The following is a 24,433-nucleotide window of genomic DNA, read 5'->3' on the forward strand; positions in this document are numbered from 1 at the left end:
ATTCAGCCAAAAAAGCCATTAGCCACAAGGGGCCAAAACAAACTAGCCACAAAGGGCGATTACAATAACAGAGCGGTCTAACATCAAGATTAAGACAATCTGGTGCACCTCCACTAACGATCACGCAGGATCAAATAAACTCTGGCATAGACATCTCAAATAAGATTGCAAACTCAGAATAATAAAAAATAGATAAAGCTTGAAAAAACCAAGCCATAACAATACAAATAAAACTCTCACAAAGGAGAGATAAAAAACTCTCACAAAGAAGAGGTGAAAGACTCTCACAAAAGGAGAGGTGAAAACTACATAGAGAACCCAGAGTCTCTGTGACTTATTCCGAACATAAAGAAACCGTAAAAATGATGGTGGTGGAGATCCGACGCCTAAACGCAGATGGAGATCTGATGTTGAAACTTAGGTGGAAATCCGATGCTGAGACGCAGCCGCTTATGATGGTTGGAGGAAAATCATAACAAAGTGAAGAGGGAAGAGGAGAGGAAGAACAATGGCTTCCTCCCCCCTCAAAGTGAAAACGACTCTAGGAGGGTTTTTTTGGGAGAGAGGGGGCTATGGTTTTTTCTTCGGTGGAATGTTAGGACTAAATATCACACATTGAAAAAATAGCATATCATATAGTGGTTTAAAAGCGCCAAATTCTACCTATGCCTTAACATTTTTTTTTCCCAAATTTCTTAATTTGATTATTTAGAGACAGTGCCATTTTTTTCTTCTTCTTAAAATGCAAGAAGAGCTTTGACTTGATCACTGAGGACAGGCAAGTAGGGCCTACAGAATATTCACCTAATCCATTGTCTATCAATAATATAGTGAGTGACAGCTTTAAAGCACTATATTATTATATCATAATTATCATGATAGAATGGAACCAAAAAGAAAAAAGCATGATCTTGATCACCATGAAATTTTTAGTGTTGAGTTTAATCCAATCAATTAGCAACGTTTACCATATAGGTTAGCATATGTACTTATCAGGAACATTTCTAATTTTTGTTTATGTATTTATTATCTCGTATTGAAACTATTTCGTTTAAATTATTTATTTATTTATTTTAATACAAACGATAGTCTAAACTTTTACTCCTCACCAACAACCAAACAAATGCAGATAATCTAAAAATAATGAAACTCCACTTCATCGCACACACTGCCTGACAATACAAAATCACACATGGATTCAATTTAACACTGCAACTCAGAAAACCCGTTTTCACATTTCATCTTCTTCTGCAACATTTTCTCTGTCTTTTGGGTCTCTTTGAGAATCAGCCATGGCATTGCAGAGGCAGCTCTTGAAGAAAGCTCTAGGGGAAGCCAAGACCAAGATTGGTGGCTCCCGTTTTTGTCACCGGCCATCTCTCTGCGGTTCTTTCTCTACGGTTCCTTCTTCTGCTGCTGATCATGAGGCTGCTCTGCCTTTGCTGCCGCCGTTTGATTACGAGCCAAAGCCTTACAATGGACCTCGGGGCGATGAGGTCTTCCAGAAGCGAAAGAAGTTTCTGGGTCCTTCTCTTTTCCATTATTATCAGAACCCTGTATGTTTGTTTATCTTTACACTTTCTTTTACCATTTGGATTAAATGCGGCCTGTTTCTGTTTTGGTTGAAATCATTTACCATTTGGATAACTGGTTTGTTTCTCTGTTCTTGGACTTTAGTCCCTCCGGCCGTTTGGCTGCTGAGAAACTAGAGGAAAATTTAATCGAACAGTATTTTCATGAGAAAATTTTAAAAGGAACTGACTATAATATAAAACAAAGTATCAATCTTTTTTCTTTTTTTTAAAATCAAGACTTGGGACCTTGGATTTCAGGACCCATTTATATTTTGTTACATGTATGTTCATTTGAGTTAATTATGCACTTTCTCTGTGGCTGGTTCGTTTTATCGTTTGAAAAAAGCTTTACAATGGCTCTGTCTGGGAAAAAAAAAAAAACTCATGTTGCTTCTCTTGCCATGCACCAATCAATAAGAAGTGAAATTTGAGTGACTTTTGACATTTAGCTAAACTCTTTCAATCTTGTATTATTGGTAAAACTGCTTACCGAGCAATTATTCAGTCAAGTTTTGTGGTAGAGTCTTATGTTGCATGTATCATAGTCGAAAAATTCTGGTTCCAAGGCATAAGGGTGTTCTTATATGGTTTATTGCCTTTGCTCAACACCACCAGTTCATTTGCTAGTGAATGGAAATTATTTTCTCCCCGCCTGTATGATGTTGCATTTGCTTTTGTGCTACCAGATGTCCACTTCGATATTAACACAGTTTAAGCAGAAACTGATTTCTTTGTTTTATTTATCATTGTGTAAACAGCTCAATATTGTTGAAGGGAAGATGCAATATTTGTTCGATGAGAATGGCAGGCGCTACCTTGATGCTTTTGCTGGGATAGTGTTCGGTTCATTTTTACACATGATTTTTCATGTTATTCACCCACTATTTTGAGTTAGTTCTTGACATTTTATAGCTTTTTACTTCCTTTTTGTGTTTTCTTAGATTTTGCCTTGGTTGGGATGAAAATGAGCTAAAAGTGCATTATTAGTTATAAATTCTGTTTTTATTCATTTTCGTAGGTCAACTTCTTGGCCTGGGATCAACATGCTCTGGTACTCGGATGAGGTCATGATCTTCATGAGACTTGTTCCAATGGATGTTAACTACAACATATCCAAATTTGAGCTCCATTGGACAAGTATTGCCTATCCAACCAATCCATCATGTTACCATAGTTCTGGAAATCCGGATTTGGCCAGCTTTTACCTCCCTTGTGTCATCTTAACTTCTTGTTACCATAACTCTTGGTAACAAGGAATTACATTTGTAAAATAGATATTTTCTGAGCTTTTGGCATCTTTGTGAAGTCAAAGCTCCATCATGGCAAGGGGACAATGGGCTAAGGCTTTATCAAAGGTGGTAGTTTTATATTAAAAGGTAAAAGCTGGAAAGGAGGAGAGAGGGAGGAGAAGTCAAAATTGCAATCTGATATTGGGAGCCTTTTGATCGTGGGAAATTAGGCTATTCCACATTCTACACAACTTGAGAGCAGCTTTTGGGGAGCTAAGGGCAAGGAAGGAGAAGGAGGTGCAGCCAAGGAAGAAAGGAGAAGACTTCCACCATTGAAGACTTCAAGCTTTCATCATTTCCAAATCTGTAAACTCCTTCTAGTTATATTTCGAGTTTGTATTTGGAATAAGTATGAGCAACTAAACTCCATAGCTAGGGCTTAGGTTGAAGCCCTAAACATGATTACCTTATTGTTTTGATGCTTGAGTGTATGAATTTCTAGATGTTGTTGATGAACCCCATTCACTAATTGAATTTTATGATATGTGTTTGCTTCCTTTGCTTAGTCACCTTAGGTTGTATGCATGTAGCTAAAGTTGAGAAGTTGTGTAAGATAACCAAGAACACAATTTCTAATTAGCAACAAATGATTGAACTTGTTTAAGTGAGCATCATGTGAATTGGTTTCTTGACAACAATTGATGAATTCCAATTCACCAAATTAATCTATCCTTGATGTGTGTTTTCCTTGATTGATTACCTTTGAAAGCATGCTTCTTGAGGTTGTTGGGATTATGTGTATCTTCATGTTTTCCTAAGCAATAGATGGATGGAGTAAGAACCATCCATGTGAATTGGTTTCTTGAATACCTAATGTAAACACCATGCTATTAGGGTTCTTGTGATGTTCATATTCTCTTTGAACTTAATGGGTTTTCCTTGCAATCGAATCGAAGTACGAACCATACCTAGGTTCGGTTATGAGGAGGGCACAAGTATTGTAGCACGAACCATGCACTTTACGTATATTAGAGAGAATCAATGCGTCTTGAGCCACGACCCATGGTCTTGATTGCGAACATCTTCATCAATACATTTAGAGTTCATCACTTGAGTATCCATGAACATGGGTAGAATTGTTTAGGGTGGATTCCGAAACCCTAGTGTTTGTTACATTTTAATTTCACATTTTGATAATTCATCTCTGCCATTCACATTTAAATTCAAAGTCCATTTACTTTCATGCAATAGAAATAGGTCACTTGAACCAAATCAAAAAAAAACCCCCCAATGTGTGTGTGAGTTGCGTGTTTGACACGTTTTGTGTCTTTGTCACTGAATTTTGTTTGTTTCCGTAATTGTTTTGGACTTTTGGTCCGCGTTGTGTTCTTGCATTTTTTGTGCTGATTCCAACCGTATAAAGAACGTGAATTTTGGATAAACGGTTGGAAAGTTATAGGTCAAAAACTGGACAGAGGTCGAAACTGAAAAACAGAGAAACGAATCTGTCCAAATGGTGATAAACGGGTGATAGAAAGTGCTGTTTGTGTTTTTCTTTGTTTTCTTGTGTTGTTTCATTTCTTTTATCTTCCTTACTTCATTTTTAGTTTCCAATTTGTATTGTGTTTGTGTGTTGTGTAAAATTAGTGTTCTTTACGTACTCAAATTAGAACTTATAGGAAACCGACAAGTTCTTCGTGGGATCGACCCCGTACTTACATAATCTATACTTCATTAGATTCGTGCACTTGCGGGTATTTTTAATTGGTTGTTTGCACATTAATTTGTGTCCTTTTAGGAATGCAACAATTTTTGGCGCCGTTGCCGGGGAACTGGCACGGTTTCTTATTTGTTTTGTTTGAGTATGTTTAGAGTACTTAGTTTTATTTTTGTTTATTGATTGTTGTTTCATTTTATCTTGATTTGTTTTTGTTTCTTTTTCCTACAGGAACATCCGAGGAGTCACCTCCACCATCTCCAATGGTAGCCGCAACTGAAATTGTGGAACTTACTATGTAAGAATACTCCAATAAATTTGTGATGGAAGAAGCAAATGTTTTTGGCTCATTTCATAATGAATTGCCTATGAATGAATATTTCCGACAAACATACAATTCAGAGTGGAGAAATAATTCAAACTTCTGGTGGACCGACAATCCAAATTTTCAACAAGGGTCATATCAACCATATCAAGGCCAACATAATACTTGTCCACCTTATGGTCAACCCCAATATTATAATCCACCACCACTTAGTCAATCTCATCAACCACCTCAAGGACCAACTTTGGAAGAAATTGTTGCTTCAATGGTTAGAAACACAGATAATTTCATCATGCAGAGGAATGACACTCACATGCAGAGGAATGATACCCACATGCAGAAAATGAATAAGGCCATTGCCAATCTAGAAAATCAAGTGGGGCAAATTGCTATAGCTTTGAGTAAAAGGGAAGTTGGGATGATGCCTAACCAAACAGTGATACCAACCGGGCATGAGCATGTTCAAGCAGTTACCTTGAGAACTGGTAAGGTAATTGGTGAAATTGATGGTTCTAAAAATTTGATTCACAATGTTGATGAAATGCAGGTTGAGCAAGTGATTGGGCCTAAGGAAAAGGATGAAATCAACAAGGGGAAAGATAAACAAGCAGCATCTTCACCTGAGTGGATCCCAAAGCATGAACTTGCAAGAAGGGCAAGAAAGGAGAAGGTAAGTCGTGAACCTACTGATGAAGATATCTTACATGCTCCTTTTCCTCACAGGTTGATGAGTTCTAGGAAAAATCAACATGCCAAGGACATATTGGAAACTTTCAAGCAAGTGCAAGTCAATATTCCTTCCTTGGATGCAAACAAGCTCAAGGAATGCGAAACTGTTGCATTAACGGAAGAGGTTTCTGCTGTTTTGCAAAGGAAGCTTCCTCCCAATTTGCAAGATCCAGGAAGTTTCACAATTCCTTGTATAGTTGGTGATAAATTGTTTGAGGAACCTTTAATTGATTTCGGTGCTTCAATTAATCTAATGCCATATTCTGTTTTTGAAGTACTAAAGGAAGACAAGCTGAACATCCATGTTCCAAGCACCAATCATATGTTCAATGTCACTCCTTCTACTCAAATGAGAAGGCCACCCGACCCTAAATATGTGCCTCCTCCATCTAATCCACGTATTGAAGAGCGCTTAAAATTGCTTTTGAAACCTACTCATGTGCATAAAAAGAAAAGAATACGAAATGGGTTGATTAGATGGCAAAGGGATTTGAAGAAACTTCATGTTCGGCACAAGGAGGCGATTGAGCCAAAACCCCCCAAGTGACCCAAGTATGTTGGAAGTCCGGCAAAAGAATTTAAACTTAGCGCTTCTTGGGAGGCAACCCAAGGTGAATAGAAGAAGTTTGTTTTCGTCCTAATCGCTTCAAAGTGGAGTTTCTCTAGACTCAAACTTACTTTTATTTTACTTTATTTATTTATTTTCCTTTTGAGTTAGGATTTCAATCTCCAACCAAGGTAATTTCGATTTTCTTGTTGTTTCTCTTTGTTTTTCTTACTTTTACTTTCCTTTACTTGTTTGTGTTTCTATTTTGTTGTTAAGTTTGGGAAGTAGATTGCTTCATGATTGCACACACTGAACTTTGGCTCAAATGCTTATTTCATTCCATACATGTGATTCCAAACACAAACTTGAAAAAAAAAAAAAAAAAAAACATAAATTTCTCAATCACATGTTCATTGTTGCATTTTGCACCACCTGAGGCTTCTGCTAATTGCCTCTATCTGTTCTTGCTTGTAGAATCTGCAGCAGCTCTACATGATCATCATTCCTTTTTTGCAGCATCTCTACATGCTGGTTGGCACTGTAGAGCCGCTTCTGCAGGTCCGCCACCAGAGCTTTCAGGGCCGCCACCTCCTCACTCAGTGCCCCGCACTCTCGTGTTCTCGCCAGTAGGCGCATGCCCAAATTTGTGGCCGAGACCGCGTTGAGCACGGTTAGATTGTGGGACTCGTCCACTGCCATCCTGTCAGACCTCTGCGCCACATGCAGATGATCTGCAACTGTAAGTCTGCTGACAGTCATGCCTTCCGGCAGTACTGCCCTACACGGCACCGCCTCAGAGAAGTTTGAGGCCGAGCCATGGTGGTATGAGGAGTTTGGGAAGATAGGGTTTGGAGGAGCCCGTATCTGGGCATTTGGTGGTGCAAGCGACAACTCAAGGTTAAGGTCATCAACAAGCATATCTGGGGATGCCATTGATTTTTCTGTCTGGGCTTTTTGATGGTTTTTCTTGAGTTTGCAGGTTGAAATGCAGGATGCTCCTTCTTTCAACCGAGAAATGGTTTAAATAGACATATGCTCATAAGGGAGCCGACACCACTTTGCATTTCCTGCGCAATTTGCGGTTGCGTCCAGTTAAAAGGGGAAGCATTTCTACTTTCGCTTTGCTTTCTTTTCCTCCCTGTTTTCTGGTGCATTATGTTTTGATTTCTTTTTAGTTTGTCGTTTTTGTTTTATTTCAGTTGGGGAAGTGTGATTTGTGTCTTTTTCGTTTGTCGCATTCCTTTTATTCTGGTTTGGGAAGTGCGTTTTGTTTTTCTTCTTTGTCTTTTGCAACTTTCTTTTCTTTTATTTCCGAAAACGAGAAATTGAAAAAAAAAAAAAAAAAAAAAAAAAAAAAAAAAATATTTCACCGAAAGGCAAAGACAAACAGGCACACCAATAATACACTAGAATCATTTTTTTCCAGTGCTCGGTGTCTCGACCATAGGACCCTTGAGTTTAGCCCTTTGGCTATCCACTTCCGGGGCTTCACGCACAGCCTCTTGGGGCTCATCACTCGAGCTCCCAAAGATTGCATTCTTAGCTTGAGCGTAACCACTCTCGCGGTCTGTTTTCTTGCGTTTTCCCGGTCGGTCTATGTCCTCCAGCTGCTTTCTCATGTCATGGGCGTAAACACTTACCATCTTTGAGAGATTTTTGTTCTCTTCCCGCAACGCCTCCAGCTGGTGTCGATTCACCTCTAGTATCCTTGCCCTTTCTGTTTTTAAACTTTTAATAATACTCTGGCACTCTTCAACCATACTTCGCTCTGCCGCCAACTGACCTCTTAGCACCTCCACCTCATGGGACTTCGCAATTAGGCGATGACCCACACTTGCGACTGTTGCTGTGCTTTGCACGCTTAGTGCCAGAGCATCGCTCACGACCCGGTTGTCATCCCTTGATCCCAGCACCCGTATATCCTTGGGAGTCACTAGATTTCTAGCAACTCCAAGGGCAACATCGTTGTCCAGCAGTATCGAGTCATTCACTGTCACGTGCCCCCGTGCTGAGGCAAAGTAGGGCATCCACACTGGTGCCACTGCTTGGCCCTGAGTCTGAGTTGGTTGAGCTAGGTTGAGATCCAGCGAGAATGGGTAGGAAGAGGCCATTTGAACTTTCTTTTCTTTTGTTCTTGCTTTTCTCTTTTGTGTGTTTCTGAGTTTTGTGTGTTTTGCCCCAACTCTTTCTCTTCTTCTTTTATAGAGTTAGTTTCTACGTAACCCTAGCCACTGCGCTTCTGGTTTGGCGCGGCCCTTGCGGCCTATCCCCCTCTATCGCCTCACCTGTCCCCCAACCCCTTTAATTGCATTTCCGCCTTTCAGCGCTTTCAAGAAACGAAAGTCGTCACGCCTTCCTATGAAGCCAATAATTCTGGCTTGGGACCGTGAGAGAGACCTCTGCTTGTCGACACGTCTCTCACTTTGTATCCTGTGACTCACAGGTGCCGAGACATCGGGGCCCATTTTTTCTATTTTTCTGAGTTCTCGCTCTTTGTGCTTCTGACTTGGTTTCTTTGTCTTATTACTCTCTTCGCTTTTGGGCTTTCGTTTGGGTTGGGCTTTCATTTTGGTTTGTGCGTTTCTTTGGGTTGGATTTCTGCGTGCGTAGGGCTATTGTTAGGGCTTACTGTTTGGTTTTGTTTGGTGTTATTTTGTTTTGTTTTGTTTTGCAACTGTGTTGTAATTGTTTTTCTTGTGTGTTCTTGTATTTACTTGATTTATTCCCTTTATTTCTTGTTATAACATTGTTGATGCCTAAGTTCTTTAACATTGAGGACAATGTTTATGTTTAAGTTTGGGAAGGGATAGCAAGTCTTTTTCGTTTCACTTAAACTCTTGCTTTCTTTTATTTTGTTTTCTTTTCTGTTTTGAGTCTTTTTGTTTTCAAGTCACTTTCCGGACATATACGATGAGATTGTGATGAATGTTTACATGACTTGATTGAAAATGCAAAAAAAAAAAAAAAAAAATTTGTTATTCACTAAATGGCATCGTTCTAGCATGATATGTTTGAAACCCTCTATGCACTTGCCATTTGTTTCATAATTCTCCAGTTGAGGGACTTGCATGATCCAAAGAATTGTATCAAGCATGAATTAGACTTGTATAACCATAAATAATGTGAGCTTTGAGCCTTTTGCTTCAATTCATGAGTGTTATACACGTATTCTTTTTTTTTCTTGTCATCCGAGTTGTTGTTTGATCTCATTATTCATTGACTTGGTTGAGCACTTAAAAGACATTCATTATTGTGCAATTTGATTACATGACATTTGAGAAATGATATTAAGGCCCTCTTTGGACCGTTTGTGCCTTTCAAGCTAACCCTATGCATGCGTAAGCATGATTTTCCATTGTTAACCACCTTGAGCCTATATGTAAGCCTTTTCTTTCAAGTAACCAATTTTTACTTCTAGCCTTAGCCTGAAAAACAAGAATATACCTTTCTAAGGAACTCATGAGCTTTAATTTAGATATGTTTTTCATGCTAAGTTTGGGAAGGGTTATTACATTTCAAAAAAAAAGAGGACTTCACTCAAAGGGTGAAAGAAAAGAGAAAAGTTGTGGTTAAGTGGCAATGGTTTCAAATCCAATTCCATGTTTCTTGGTTGTTCGAATGGAAGGAAGGAGTGTGAATCATAATTAGTGGAGGTACAAGGCTTTGTGGTCTATTTGATCACCCCTAAAAAAAAATAAAAAATAAAAATAAAAATAAAAAAAAAATTGAAAATCTTAAGCGTGATGTTTCAAAGTCTTTTAGTCAACGATTATATGCTCTTACATTGTGAGTTCCTTGGACTTTGTTGTATCCATATCCTTCATTTCTTACTACCTTGCACCCTTAGCCCCATTACAACCTATAATAAAGACCTAAATTGATCCTAAATGTCATGTGGTTGATTTGCACACATTTTTCAGCTTTTGAGTGTTTAGCATCCTTCTTGAGATCATATTCATGCATGTTTTTCAGCTTGCTAATTTTGAGTTAAGTCCCTTATGGTTTAACTCTATTCTCATGTCTATTATTGAGTGATGCATTGTAACCCTCTCCCGAGTGATTCATTTGTGAGAGGACAACTTTGGTGAGATTTGAAGTTACATTTGTGCTTGGTATGATTTTTTGAAGTTGTGTGAAAACTGAAATTGGAGAATGAGTTTCATTTGGCCATCACACTACTACACTTGAGCATGTTGTGTTCTGAACTTTGCCGCCTTGTGACTAATGTCTAAACTAAGTTTTTCTTGTGAAAATTTTTGAGTCATTTGCATAAGTCACTCTCTCTTTGGAAAGTGTTCGAAAAGTTTTGTTTCGAGTCTTGTTTTAGTTTCTGTTTTGCTCGAGGACTAGCAAAAGATAAGTTTGGGAAGTTTGTTCGGTTCATTTTTACACATGATTTTTCATGTTATTCACCCACTATTTTGAGTTAGTTCTTGACATTTTATAGCTTTTTACTTCCTTTTTGTGTTTTCTTAGATTTTGCCTTGGTTGGGATGAAAATGAGCTAAAAGTGCATTATTAGTTATAAATTCTGTTTTTATTCATTTTCGTAGGTCAACTTCTTGGCCTGGGATCAACATGCTCTGGTACTCGGATGAGGTCATGATCTTCATGAGACTTGTTCCAATGGATGTTAACTACAACATATCCAAATTTGAGCTCCATTGGACAAGTATTGCCTATCCAACCAATCCATCATGTTACCATAGTTCTGGAAATCCGGATTTGGCCAGCTTTTACCTCCCTTGTGTCATCTTAACTTCTTGTTACCATAACTCTTGGTAACAAGGAATTACATTTGTAAAATAGATATTTTCTGAGCTTTTGGCATCTTTGTGAAGTCAAAGCTCCATCATGGCAAGGGGACAATGGGCTAAGGCTTTATCAAAGGTGGTAGTTTTATATTAAAAGGTAAAAGCTGGAAAGGAGGAGAGAGGGAGGAGAAGTCAAAATTGCAATCTGATATTGGGAGCCTTTTGATCGTGGGAAATTAGGCTATTCCACATTCTACACAACTTGAGAGCAGCTTTTGGGGAGCTAAGGGCAAGGAAGGAGAAGGAGGTGCAGCCAAGGAAGAAAGGAGAAGACTTCCACCATTGAAGACTTCAAGCTTTCATCATTTCCAAATCTGTAAACTCCTTCTAGTTATATTTCGAGTTTGTATTTGGAATAAGTATGAGCAACTAAACTCCATAGCTAGGGCTTAGGTTGAAGCCCTAAACATGATTACCTTATTGTTTTGATGCTTGAGTGTATGAATTTCTAGATGTTGTTGATGAACCCCATTCACTAATTGAATTTTATGATATGTGTTTGCTTCCTTTGCTTAGTCACCTTAGGTTGTATGCATGTAGCTAAAGTTGAGAAGTTGTGTAAGATAACCAAGAACACAATTTCTAATTAGCAACAAATGATTGAACTTGTTTAAGTGAGCATCATGTGAATTGGTTTCTTGACAACAATTGATGAATTCCAATTCACCAAATTAATCTATCCTTGATGTGTGTTTTCCTTGATTGATTACCTTTGAAAGCATGCTTCTTGAGGTTGTTGGGATTATGTGTATCTTCATGTTTTCCTAAGCAATAGATGGATGGAGTAAGAACCATCCATGTGAATTGGTTTCTTGAATACCTAATGTAAACACCATGCTATTAGGGTTCTTGTGATGTTCATATTCTCTTTGAACTTAATGGGTTTTCCTTGCAATCGAATCGAAGTACGAACCATACCTAGGTTCGGTTATGAGGAGGGCACAAGTATTGTAGCACGAACCATGCACTTTACGTATATTAGAGAGAATCAATGCGTCTTGAGCCACGACCCATGGTCTTGATTGCGAACATCTTCATCAATACATTTAGAGTTCATCACTTGAGTATCCATGAACATGGGTAGAATTGTTTAGGGTGGATTCCGAAACCCTAGTGTTTGTTACATTTTAATTTCACATTTTGATAATTCATCTCTGCCATTCACATTTAAATTCAAAGTCCATTTACTTTCATGCAATAGAAATAGGTCACTTGAACCAAATCAAAAAAAAACCCCCCAATGTGTGTGTGAGTTGCGTGTTTGACACGTTTTGTGTCTTTGTCACTGAATTTTGTTTGTTTCCGTAATTGTTTTGGACTTTTGGTCCGCGTTGTGTTCTTGCATTTTTTGTGCTGATTCCAACCGTATAAAGAACGTGAATTTTGGATAAACGGTTGGAAAGTTATAGGTCAAAAACTGGACAGAGGTCGAAACTGAAAAACAGAGAAACGAATCTGTCCAAATGGTGATAAACGGGTGATAGAAAGTGCTGTTTGTGTTTTTCTTTGTTTTCTTGTGTTGTTTCATTTCTTTTATCTTCCTTACTTCATTTTTAGTTTCCAATTTGTATTGTGTTTGTGTGTTGTGTAAAATTAGTGTTCTTTACGTACTCAAATTAGAACTTATAGGAAACCGACAAGTTCTTCGTGGGATCGACCCCGTACTTACATAATCTATACTTCATTAGATTCGTGCACTTGCGGGTATTTTTAATTGGTTGTTTGCACATTAATTTGTGTCCTTTTAGGAATGCAACAGATAGTCACTGTTTCTTGTGGACATTGCCATCCAGAAGTTTTAAATGCTATCATGGAGCAGAGCAAGCTTCTGCAGCATGCCACAACCATTTACCTGCACCATGCAATAGCTGATTTTGCCGAGGCATTAGCTTCAAAAATGCCTGGAAATTTAAAGGTTCAAGTTCTTCAAACTAGATTTCCAGACAATTTCTGACACTAAATTTTATTTTTTCTTAATGGTAGAAAATTATATATTTGTTTAATTAAGGGCTGCATAAGCTATTATATTTTAGCCTTCCCTTTGAAATGTTAAGTAATAGTACTGAATAAAGCAACAGTGTTATGGTTTATCTGGTTTCAAAAATTGAGATACTTCTCAATTACTGCTAGGACAGAAGACTTCTGGGACTGTTGTGTAATCCATTTTATGTGCTTCATTTATCACCTTTTTTTTTACTTGCCAACTACTGAATAGACAATTGTAAACTGCAGGTTGTTTACTTTGTGAATTCTGGGACAGAAGCAAATGAATTAGCAATGTTGATGGCTCGTCTATATAGTGGCAGTCTTGATATGATTTCGTTGAGAAATGCATATCATGGGGGAAGTTCTAATACAATTGGTTTGACCGCTTTGAACACATGGAAGTATCCAATTCCACAGGTTTGTACAATCAGTAGTCAGTATAGCTCCAAAGATCCATCTTCTGGCATGCTATGTTTAGAATACATCCAAATTTGATATGTCATTACTTTTATAGAGAAACTGGGGAGAACCAGAGTTCCATTTCCAGAGAGGTAGGCAAGGTGATCCGTTAACCAGTTTATCACATTTTAATTACAATAACATGTAAATTACTAGTGACATATGTTACCTGTGATATGCGTCTATGCTGTTCAATTTGGTCTCTTGATGTAAACCAGGGTTATGGAAGAATTGTTTCTTATCTTTCTGACACAATTTATGGTTTTGCAGGCACAATATTCTTAAAATAAAAGTTCTAAAAAATGTTAATAAGACTACATTTCATTAAGTTATTTTTTTTCCATTATGATTAATAGTAGTTATAAACACGCATGGTAGGAAGTTCACTATAGATAATGTCCTATCTTCACAAACTTTCTGCTCTATGACGAGATTGTTTGTAACTCATTCTAACATAGCAAAGCATGCATATGCAATGCACATTGATCAATTCATACTCTTGCCGAGTCTTCAGTCTTTGGCTCATTACTATTTTTTCAGTGTCACCAATATAAAGTTATACAATAATCATACATGAACACTATTGAGACACCAACTTCTCTGTCTTATCTACTTACTACTTGCTTTATCATTGCAGGGTGAAATTCATCATGTTGTAAATCCAGATCCATACCATGGAATCTTTGGCTCGGATGCCAAAAGTTATGCTAAAGATGTACAAGATCACATTGATTATGGAACTTCAGGAAAAGTTGCTGGATTTATATCTGAAACAATTCAGGTTGGTACTGAATGTTGTTTAAGATGTGGCATTAAATTTATACATATAATGCCCTGTGCTTAGGAATCTGATACTTAATTCAAAAAAAATTTCTTCACGTTATCTAACTGTAGGGAGTTGGAGGAGCAGTTGAATTGGCACCTGGATATTTAAAACTGGTTTATGACATTGTTCGCAAGGCTGGTGGTGTCTGCATTGCTGATGAAGTACAAACTGGGTTTGGGCGCACAGGAAGCCATTATTGGGGCTTTGAAACGCAGGGTGTCATTCCTGATATAGTTACCATGGCTAAGGTCTTTAAATATCAATTGATAGTTTGTATTTTATCTTTGAAATATGCGGTTTGGTGTTACAACAGTAGTATATGGTTGTGTTGCATGTTTTCACTGTCAGCCTTTTCCAATAGATGACTTTGATTTTAGTGAAACACAATAACTTATTTACTGAACTATTTACCACTTTATTCCTTTGTTAAAAAATTTCAGGGCATTGGAAACGGGTTGCCATTGGGAGCAGTGGTGACAACACCAGAAATAGCAAGTGTACTAGCCCAGAAGATTCAATTCAACACTTTTGGTGGAAACCCTGTATGCTCTGCTGGAGGGCTTGCAGTGCTCAGAGTTATTGATAAGGAGAAGCGTCAAGTTCATTGCACTGATGTTGGCTCTCACTTGCTTGGGCGTTTGAGAGATCTTCAGCAAAGATATGAAAGTAACTACTCTTTGAACTTGACGTCTTTAGAATTCTCTCTATTATAGGCATGTATCTCTGGAATTTAAATATTTATCTATAGCCCATGTCATGGCCCTTTGTTAATGGGGAAATCAGCTGAGCCAGTTTTATATTTTTGAATGTAAGCAAAGCTTACTCTGTAGTAGTACACTGAACTACTCTAAGGTTTGCCTCATGATACCTATACTCCTTTTGGTATGATTCGCTACTCAAAAATGTTAAAAATGACAGAAAGTTGGTCTTCCACCAACATTATATTCCAAAAGATGGAGTTACTCTTTTCTTTTAGTTTCCCTACATATAGTTAGCTAACCTCATTAGAGGTTTATTGTGCTTAGACTTTATTCTATTGCCTCGCTCTATACTTTGCCTTGTAGAATCAGTTGAGTCCTAAGTCCTAACTTATTGTTTGCAATTTGGTGCTCCTCTTTCTGGTGCCGTATTTTGGTCTCTGAATCTGTTAAATATTACTGCAAGTGTTCTTATATATTATATTCTCTGTCAGTCATTGGAGATGTCAGAGGCCGAGGCTTAATGGTGGGGATAGAGCTTGTCACTGACAGGAAAGAGAAGACGCCTGCGAAGGCAGAAACCACAGTTTTGTTCGAGAAACTCAGAGGTATCAAGACACCCTCCCAGCTCATAGTATAAATTCTTTCAATGATCCTAAGTTAAATTACATTTATCTCCATGAATTCCTTTCTAAATACTAATCATAATTTGGTTATTGATTGAAGAGCTCGGAGTTCTAGTTGGCAAAGGGGGACTACATGGAAATGTTTTTAGGATAAAGCCACCAATGTGTTTTACCAAAGATGATGCAGGTACTTTTTATGTCTTACGCTTGGTATGAATTAGCCCAAATGGTAACTGGAAAGCATTCTATGAGCTGAGAGACAACAGCCTAATCAACACTAGACACACACACACACATATTATGTATGCATGTGAATATAATAATAATTTTCTCCCTCCCCCCTCCAAGTGCACCCAGGCTCGATTCACGTAGAAGACAATCTTGAGGCAACCCAATATAATACCTCCCCCTCCCCCTCCCTAGCGAATGACAAAAAAGAAGAAAGAAATATAATAATTATTTTCTAATAAGGTCCATAACTTCTGTCCCGAAGAAGGTCCTTCAATGAAGACATGTTTTTCAACTGTTGCATATTGTACATGAATGGTTCATATGCATACTTACTGTGAGCGTGCATTTGGGTGTGCGCGTGTGGTGACATATAACAGATGAAATAATTGTTTTTGGGTTATGTTTTTTCGGTTGAGATACATACTTAGGTTAAACTTTTATGTCTGCAGATTTTCTTGTTGATGCTTTGGACTATTCCATGTCAAAGTTGTGAATCTACAAACTATTATGTCTGCAAATTGTGGTTTGTAAAGAACTTTTCAATAATGTATTCCTAGAGTTTGTGCTCATTTTACATGAGAAATAGCAGCTTGGTCATCTCCACGAAGGTGGCTAGCAACTGTTGGATGAAATCGATCCATGTACGAGTAGTGAAGATGCCAATCTGTGCACCAAAATGGATTCCGCTAGCTTATCATCGGAGGCCATTAAGAGAGAGAGATAAGCTGTATGTTTTTCATTGTTAAGGATGGAAGTTGCTAATTTACTAAACCCTTTTTGAGGTCTGGTTTTTCTTCCTCCAAAATGTCACCTCAAAGTGGAAAAGTGTTGAATAGAGAGCCAACCAACATTCTGTAAATAAGAAAGAAAAATTGTCAGTGCTGCGTAGGTTATTTTCAACACTCACAAACCTCATGATCCAAAGAGGGTTGTTAAAATTACTTTCCAAGTAGCTGTTCAATTCTTACAGCACAAGTTATAAATAATTATAAGTAACCCCTATGATTATAACTTAAGGGGCCTCTAGATACTCTAGACGGATGTAAAAGGATGTCATTTTACAACTTCCAAATTTGTTATCTCATATAAAAAACGCAGCATGAAAAGGTAAGCCCGATGTCCTATCAAAAGTAAGCTCCATCTGATAAATTTAGCAATGAAACAGTTGGAGTTGGCTCGCAGCAAAGATTGTGTTCATGAAGTCAAAGACAGCCTTGCAGCCGAAAACATGCGTATAGCAAGCTCCGGCAGTTGTCGGAGCTTCCATGTCACTTCTGGTAAAATACTGCAGTGAATCTATAACAGAGCTCAGCTCACAGCTCTGATTGTAAAGGATTGTTAGTATGCATGACATCTGCTGTAAGGTCCCCCGCCGAAGATTATCAGCCTGTTTGGGTAAAAAGATGATTTAGTAAGAAAACATGTCATTGAAATGTTAAGAAAACTAATTACAAGGAAAAATATGTAAAGTTAACACCAAATACTAGCAAAAACAAAAATATCACAATGATTCACGTAACATGAAAATCTCAGGCAACACCAAAACTTTTTGTTCACCCCTTAACATAGAACTCATTATGTGATTACTTTCTGCATTGTCCCGGTGGAAGCTGTAAATTACCAAATAGCTGAGTAGTTGTAACCCTATTTTGTCATTAAGTTAATATCACAAGTTCACTTGTCATTAAGAAATTAATTTGTAATCAGATATCCTCAAAACTAGGAATTAAGTCAACAACAAAAAAGAAAATAGTTGATACGATTCCAATTCCTTAATTCCCTTATTTTAGGTTTTAATTCCCTTATTTTAGGTTTTCCTATTCATGACGGTAAAATACTAGTACAATTTCCAAATCAATTTCTTTCTAGGTTTTGGCCCAAAAGTAAGAAATGTTATTTTTGGTTGACAAGAGGAAACCAAACGACAAAAAACGTGGCCAAGTCCGTTGCTTCCCTCTCTCTCTCTCTCACTCCCGCTCTATCTCCCCTCTCTCGCTCTCACGCTTCTCTCTCCCTTTCCACATTCAAACGCCAACAAATTCTCTTCTCAATCCTATTCCCCCAACGATAAAATAGAGTTGGAAAGCTGATAAATTTCTTCTGGGTGTTGCAGTGCTCTGCCTCTTCAGTTGGGTTGATCTTGGTATTTTTTCTCTTGTGCTTGAGGTATGCTTCTTTTGATTTCTGGCTGCTGTTGGTTGGTAGATATGTGTTATTTTTGTTTGAACAATGTGGCAATGACTCGAAGTTTTGGCTTTTGTATTTTCACAATCCTGCTCTTCTATGAATCTGGGCAATATATTTTTTTTCTTCTTTTAGGTACTTATATGAGCAGGCCAACCAAGAGCTCTTCACTATAAACAATAATAGTGTTATCTTGTGGCCCTAAGTTTTCATAGTCAATTACAGTGGTGTAATCGATTTTGGTTTATATATCCCACGCATTCAATTTGCATCATTAGATGCTTTTATCTGATGCTTACCTGCACTGTGTTGGTGCTTGCTGCTCTCTCTTTCTCTGCCCTCACCTAATCACACTTAACACACATCCCCTCTCCTGGCCTCTTCTAAAATTAATTCTCAACTTTTTCTTCAGAGAAATTAGTAGTCAAGAATCATGCAGCCGACAACACTTCAAGGGAATGTTTGTTAGACCGGACTAGGACAGGGATTGGGCTATTTGGCACCAATCCTGCCTTGAACTAAACGAAAGCTTACTTAGCAACTGGACTAAGTAGGATTAGAAGCTCACTAACTGAGCTTATTTAAAGTGTACGTAATAGATAGCTCCAGCAATACCGGTACTTTAAATGTGATTAATAATTTGGTAAATCCTTATGGGTGAGAATGGTTTAATGTTTGTTGAGTTAGAGAGTTCCAGAATGGATTGGATGAGATACAGATGCATATGCTTTGTTTTTTAACTCTTGGATTTGGATGTTTGGTAGTAATTGCTGCTGCGCTTCTTCTTTTTTTGGGTGGGTGCGTTGGATTGCATTGATGATTAAATCTTGGTTTTCCTCTATTACTCTGTTACATATCCTTTGATTAGTTGTACAGCTCTAATTTGTAATTGATTACTGCAGGGTTCAATTTTAGCTATGTGCCCCTTTGTGTTGTTTGTAATATTCTGGTGGTTTTAGTTTGTAGTGTAATCACAGTTTGCTCAAACTTGTAATGTGCTACAGACTGATGATAGCCTTCTGGGTAATCATACAAACTGTCATGCATCTAAACTTAGCGATAGATATCTCTTTATTCATTTGGAGATTATATGATATTCACATTTTTCTTTTTCATTATATGTTGGCTTGCTGTAATGCTCCTCATTTTTTCTGTTTTTAAGAAGTGTTGTATGATAATTTCATGACCAATGTCATCATTAGTTCTGTTTTTAACAACTGTTTGATAATTGTTCTGATAAGCAGAGCTGGACGAGATGGCAAATAGTAAATACGAGTATGTCAAGTCGTATGAAGTCGAAGATGAGGTTTTTCTGCCGAATTTCATTGTTGTTCAAATCAACGGCCGTGGTTTTAAGAGGTTTTTAGTCCTTCCCTCTCGTTGCTTGTGTGAGCTTGAGACGACAAGACAATGATTTTCTCCTTTAATTTTCCTTCAGGTTTTCTCAAGTTCATGAGTTTGAGAAGCCAAATGACGAGGTAGCTTTGAATTTGATGAACTCATGCGCCATTTGTGTGTCAGAGGAGTTTCCTGATGTTGTGTTTTTGTACGGATTCAGTGACGAGTACAGGTACTGCAACTGCGATGTAATCTGTTTATGTTCCATTTATATTAACTTAGTTGTATGAGAGCTTCATTGTGTTGTCTACAGCTTTGTTTTCAAGAAGACATCCAAGTTCTACCAGAGACGTGCCAGGTTTTAATTCTCAACCTTAAATTCATTTTTCTTTGTTTGTGATGCATCTAAGATTGTTGTAACTGTGCTTATTTGCATGTGATTCTTAGGTTGTATTCAATTTCAATTTTGATGAAATAATTTATATGCAAATTGCATGTGCAGCAAAGTAGAGTCCATTATTGTATCTTTCTTCACTTCGGTATATGTGATGAAATGGAGAGAATTCTTTCCTCATAAGGAGTTAAGATACTCCCCTTCATTTCATGCACAGGTTATAAGCTGTGCTTCAATAGAAGTCCTTCAATCATATCTTCTATGGAGACAAACTAATTGTAAGTAGTCTCATAATGCTGTTTTGATTCTGGAAGTTACTATATAGTCATTTTCAAATGACAAGTATCTGATTCAAGAAAAACTTTCAAGTGAATTTTCTATTTACATGTTGTGTTTGCAGGTCATACAAATAACCTACATAACACTTGCCTATGGGAGCTAATTAAATGTGGAAAGACCGAAAGTGAAGCATTGGAGTTATTAAGGGTGAGAAGATTTAATTGTACTTTATGCATTAATTTACTTTTTTAGATGCATGCTTATTTGAGGAAGAGATTATGTTAAACTGTACCATGCGTTCGTCTAGTTATCCTTACAATTTATATTTATTGTTTGTGTCCTTTCCTTTTTAACGTTATGTTGTGAGATACTTGTGCTTCAATCTTTTCTTTTCTATTATTGAAAATGGTCTAGTTTTTCACCCATTAAAAATAAATTTTAATTTTCAAATACAGAATGTTGTTGAATGTTGATATTTATAATTCTGTTTTTCACCTATGATTATCTATGTAATATGCAGGGCACTAGTAAGGAAGAAAAAAATGATCTTCTTTTCGGAAATTTTGAGATTAACTACCAGAAATTGAATCCTATGTTCCGACAAGGATCCTGCGTTTTGAAAACTGAGGTTATCTTTCAATTCTGTAGTGAACTCTATATCGTACTGATCTTGGAAATCAAACTTTCCACTTTTGTTTCTAGGAAGTTTTTATTTCAATCTATTGGAAAGGTAGAACTCTTGGGCTTTTTGCTTCCTTAATTTTATCCATATGATGGAAAATGCTGAAAGAAATAAACCTGCACTTGCATATGCATATTTTAACATTTCTGTTTTATCAGGAATTATAGATGCCTTTAGTAATGTGTTTAGTTCACGTGACATTATAGATGCATCCTGACTTCTCATGCTGAAATCTTCGTTGTACATTATTCAGGTGATTGACATTGTAAAGCACAGAGAAAATGGCTCTCCTGTCAGGAGACTTAGAAAAAAGTCTAGCATAGTCCATTCAAAGAATGTAGCTGGAAAATGTTTTTGGAACAATCACACTGGTCTTATGAAGGAGCTCGGTAGCTTTACAAATGACATTGGAAAAGTTGAACCGGATTATGTTAGGTCCTTCCAGTTTAAAAAAATACTGATGCCCTCAACTTGGATTGTTATTAGAATTGATGGTTGCCATTTTCACAGGTAAACTATTCCTCATGTGACAACGTAGCTTATTGTGGTTGTTGTTGGTCTAAATGTTTGCTCGTGGGTTGCTAATTATTAAGGGGAGGTGTCCTACAAATGGTTCCAATCCTAAAATTTTAATAGGTTATAAAATTTACTTCTTCTGTTTAGATCACTTATTGAGAATTTTCCATGTTGGACCATTAAGTGGGTACAACTAAAGTGCTAGGTCATTGTTACACTACAAACCGTATACAACATGGACTATTTAATTTCTACATGGATGCATGTGATTTTGTTGTTAGATTTCATGCTAAGATTCTAGAAATAATACTCAGTGTTTAGCTGTTTGGCTTTTCGAAGGTTTTCAGATGTTCATGAATTTGTGAAGCCGAATGATAAGCAAGCCCTCAACCTTATGAATGCATGTGCAGTAGCTGTTGTAAAAGAGTTTCCAGACATAGTTTTCTCCTATGGAGTTAGTGATGAATACAGGTATAAAATAGATTTTATATCTGAAAGTTGTGATCTATAACATTAGTTTAATTGTTCCTGTTATTTTGCAGCTTTGTTCTGAAGAAGGATTCTCATTTCTATCAAAGGCAAGCAAGGTTTTTCTTCCATCATCTTTCTTATAGTTTCTAAACTTTAGATGCTGTTAATGGATATCCTATATGGAATATAGTTAAATTTGGCTTTGGAGACGAGATGCAAGCCACCAAACACCTAAGAAAATTCACTTAACCGGGAAATTTATAATGTAAGAACTTTTGATGAGCAGTCAATAAATGGTACAACAACCAGAAGATTAAGCTGATTGAGAAGGTCAACTATTAATAATGAATTTTCTTGGTCAGGAATTACTTTGTATTTCAGACTTTAGGTGATTGTTAGGATTTTATTTATTTATTCATTCAATAAGATTATTGGTAGATTTTAGATCATGTTAGATTTATAGTTACAATCGTTGATAATGCATTCTTATTCTATATGCATAGATTAACTGATATTTCTGTAGTGAATTACAAAACTAAGGTTATTTTAGGTCATGCTTGCTCTCAACCCAGGAAGGTGCTTCTCAGTGAAGCTCTTTTATAACACTGTTTGAAGTACCTTTTGTTTGAAGAAACAAGCTTTTGGGCCTCAAATTCCTATATTTCTTTGCTAGGTCCTTCATATGGTTTATACTTGAAGCACTTTTTCCCCATAAATCAAATTGGTCCTTTTGACCGGTATTAGAATTACTAACAACTTCATCTCTGCAGTGAGATAGTATCTGCTATTGTGTCTTTATTCACTTCCGTATACATAACGAAATGGAAAGATTTCTTCCATAAAAAAGAGTTAAAGTACCCTCCTTATTTTGATGGACGTGCTGTGTGCTATCCATCAGTTGAAATTCTTCGAGACTATCTAGCCTGGAGACAAGTTGATTGTGAGTATTTCAGCTATAAATTTTCATAAAAGAGAATGGGATTTAACTCTTTGACATTACTAAAAGCTAGAAGCAATACATTTTTTCAGTTTGTTTAAGGTTGCATTCAAAACTATGTACTTCATATGGATAATGTTGTAAATTCAGTGGAGTCAAATTTCTAATGGGTTTGCAGGCCATATCAACAATCAATACAATACTTGTTTCTGGGAGCTTGTTAAGTCTGGAAAAAGCAAAAGTGAAGCTCAGAATTTTCTAAAGGTATTTGGTCCGTGCAGTATATTTTGGACACAATCTTTCTTCTCCAGGAGTCTACCCTCCACCTTTATCAATTTTAATAAAATTTTCTTTTGTATGTAGGTATGTCATTCCAATTTTTTTTAGTGTTCCTTGAATATTATTTTTGCATGATTTTCATATTCTCGTGGTAGCCCTCTTTTAAAAAAAAAATTTACTTGACAGGGTACTCAGACTGGAGACAAAGAAAAATTGCTGAAGCAATTTGGTATTGACTACCACAAATTACCAGCCATGTTTCGCCAAGGTTCCTCCATTTTCTGGGACAAGGTTGTCTTTCTATCTCTATTGGTTGAGTAGATATGGAATTAGTAACCCAACTCATCTGTGGGTCATTCTTTCAGTAGGTTTCTATGACTGTGAAATCTTTTGGAGCATACCCTTTATATCCACTATCTTCTCAGAAAAAGTGTAGTTCATTGATCTTTTATTCTCTATGCAACTTCAACAGGTTTCTATATTTTCTGAGATTAGAAGTGGTGACAAAATAAGGATAAGTGATTGTTTATGCGTTTGTTGACCTCTTTTGGAGTCCTATTGTGTAGATACACACAGCATTCTGACTAATGTGGGGTTGGCCATTAGTGGATCCTCTTCTGCAGTTTTTTTCATTCTCTTGGTTTCCCCTTTTTCTGTTTAGTACACGTCTGTGAAACACCCACCCAGGATGCTACAAAAGGAATGGACTGGAGGTCTTGTGGAGCCTTGAGTAGATAACGTACACAACACTCCCAATTAATCTGAGATACTATTTTTTCCTTTGGCCATTAAGAAACACACATACATACACACCATCTATGAAATTTGTGATCCACTTTAGACCACTTCGAAGGACTTTCTATCCGAACGGTTTTTTACATCCTAGTTCTTTATTTTCCCTTGATATGCAGGTTTCATTTTTAAGCTCTTATATTTATTCTGTATGCAGGAAGACATCACAATGATGCATGAGAACGAAAAACCTGGTGGAAATTCTTTGAAAAGAGTTATTGTAGAACATTGTAATATAATTGAGCCAAGCTTTTGGGCTGCTCATCCAACAATTCTTTATAGGTAACTCTATAGATGCTGTGAAGTACTGAGTTCTTTGTTATGGAGAAATTGAAGACCTTAGCAATACCAAATTGAAGACCCGTTTTCCAAACCAAAACAAATCATCACGTGGCTTTACTTGAGTCCCGGTAGCTGGCCCTGTTTGTTCCACAATTTCAAGTGCTAAGGTAGAGACAACATGCAGGAGCTTTGTTCCAACCAGCATGACAAGCTTTGTCTCTGGAGCCCAGTCTTGACCTACCCTACTCTTGCACGGCTGGTTCTTGCTCTTCACGTGCTTGCAAAGTTGTGGAAGGGAGTGTGGACCAGTAAGATTAGAGCTTCCTTGATGATGACCAGATTGAAGTGTGGATTTGTCCTCGGTTGTGTGGCTTATCCCTCATCTGATGTTGTACTTGAAACCCACAGGGAAGAGGAGCTCACTGGTTAAGTGTGATCTCTATATTTCACCGTGGTTGCTTGTATTGGCTTAGTTTATTTCAGGATAAGGTATTTCAAATTAAATGAGTTGCTTAACG

General features: G+C 37.2%; 2 protein-coding genes across 8 annotated transcripts; both read left to right on the top strand.

The window, feature by feature from the left end:
- The first annotated feature begins 1,099 nt into the window (after window positions 1-1,099).
- Window positions 1,100-16,553, top strand: LOC110765776 (alanine--glyoxylate aminotransferase 2 homolog 1, mitochondrial). Its single transcript, XM_021969007.2, has 10 exons — window positions 1,100-1,556; window positions 2,333-2,406; window positions 12,694-12,850; window positions 13,168-13,338; window positions 14,018-14,161; window positions 14,275-14,454; window positions 14,647-14,872; window positions 15,399-15,512; window positions 15,631-15,717; window positions 16,211-16,553. The coding sequence occupies exons 1-10, from the start codon at window positions 1,293-1,295 to the stop codon at window positions 16,252-16,254; spliced, it is 1,461 nt and encodes a 486-aa protein (XP_021824699.2). The 5' UTR covers window positions 1,100-1,292; the 3' UTR covers window positions 16,255-16,553.
- Window positions 16,554-17,589: 1,036 nt separating this feature from the next.
- LOC110765697 (tRNA(His) guanylyltransferase 1-like) lies at window positions 17,590-24,098 on the top strand. 7 transcript variants are annotated; one of them, XM_088246436.1, is made up of 15 exons: window positions 17,590-17,702; window positions 17,875-17,927; window positions 19,190-19,304; window positions 19,384-19,515; window positions 19,597-19,641; window positions 19,786-19,955; window positions 20,078-20,163; window positions 20,477-20,584; window positions 20,892-21,148; window positions 21,494-21,625; window positions 21,697-21,741; window positions 22,396-22,565; window positions 22,741-22,826; window positions 23,028-23,132; window positions 23,791-24,098. In XM_088246436.1, exons 3-15 carry the CDS (start codon window positions 19,201-19,203, stop codon window positions 23,917-23,919), a joined length of 1,569 nt encoding a protein of 522 aa, XP_088102562.1. In that variant the 5' UTR covers window positions 17,590-17,702; window positions 17,875-17,927; window positions 19,190-19,200; the 3' UTR covers window positions 23,920-24,098. The 7 variants fall into 7 exon arrangements, 5 of the variants coding, with proteins under 5 accessions (XP_088102562.1, XP_021824595.2, XP_021824596.2 ...); XR_015829023.1 differs by lacking the exon at window positions 17,590-17,702 and having other exon boundaries at window positions 17,715-17,927; window positions 23,028-23,580; window positions 23,791-23,928; XR_015829038.1 differs by lacking the exon at window positions 17,590-17,702 and having other exon boundaries at window positions 17,715-17,927; window positions 22,741-22,925; window positions 23,791-23,816.
- The last annotated feature ends 335 nt before the right edge of the window (window positions 24,099-24,433 follow it).

Source organism: Prunus avium, chromosome 1 (assembly GCF_965620075.1).
Source record: "Prunus avium chromosome 1, drPruAviu1.hap1.1, whole genome shotgun sequence".
Lineage (NCBI taxonomy): Eukaryota > Viridiplantae > Streptophyta > Magnoliopsida > Rosales > Rosaceae > Prunus > Prunus avium.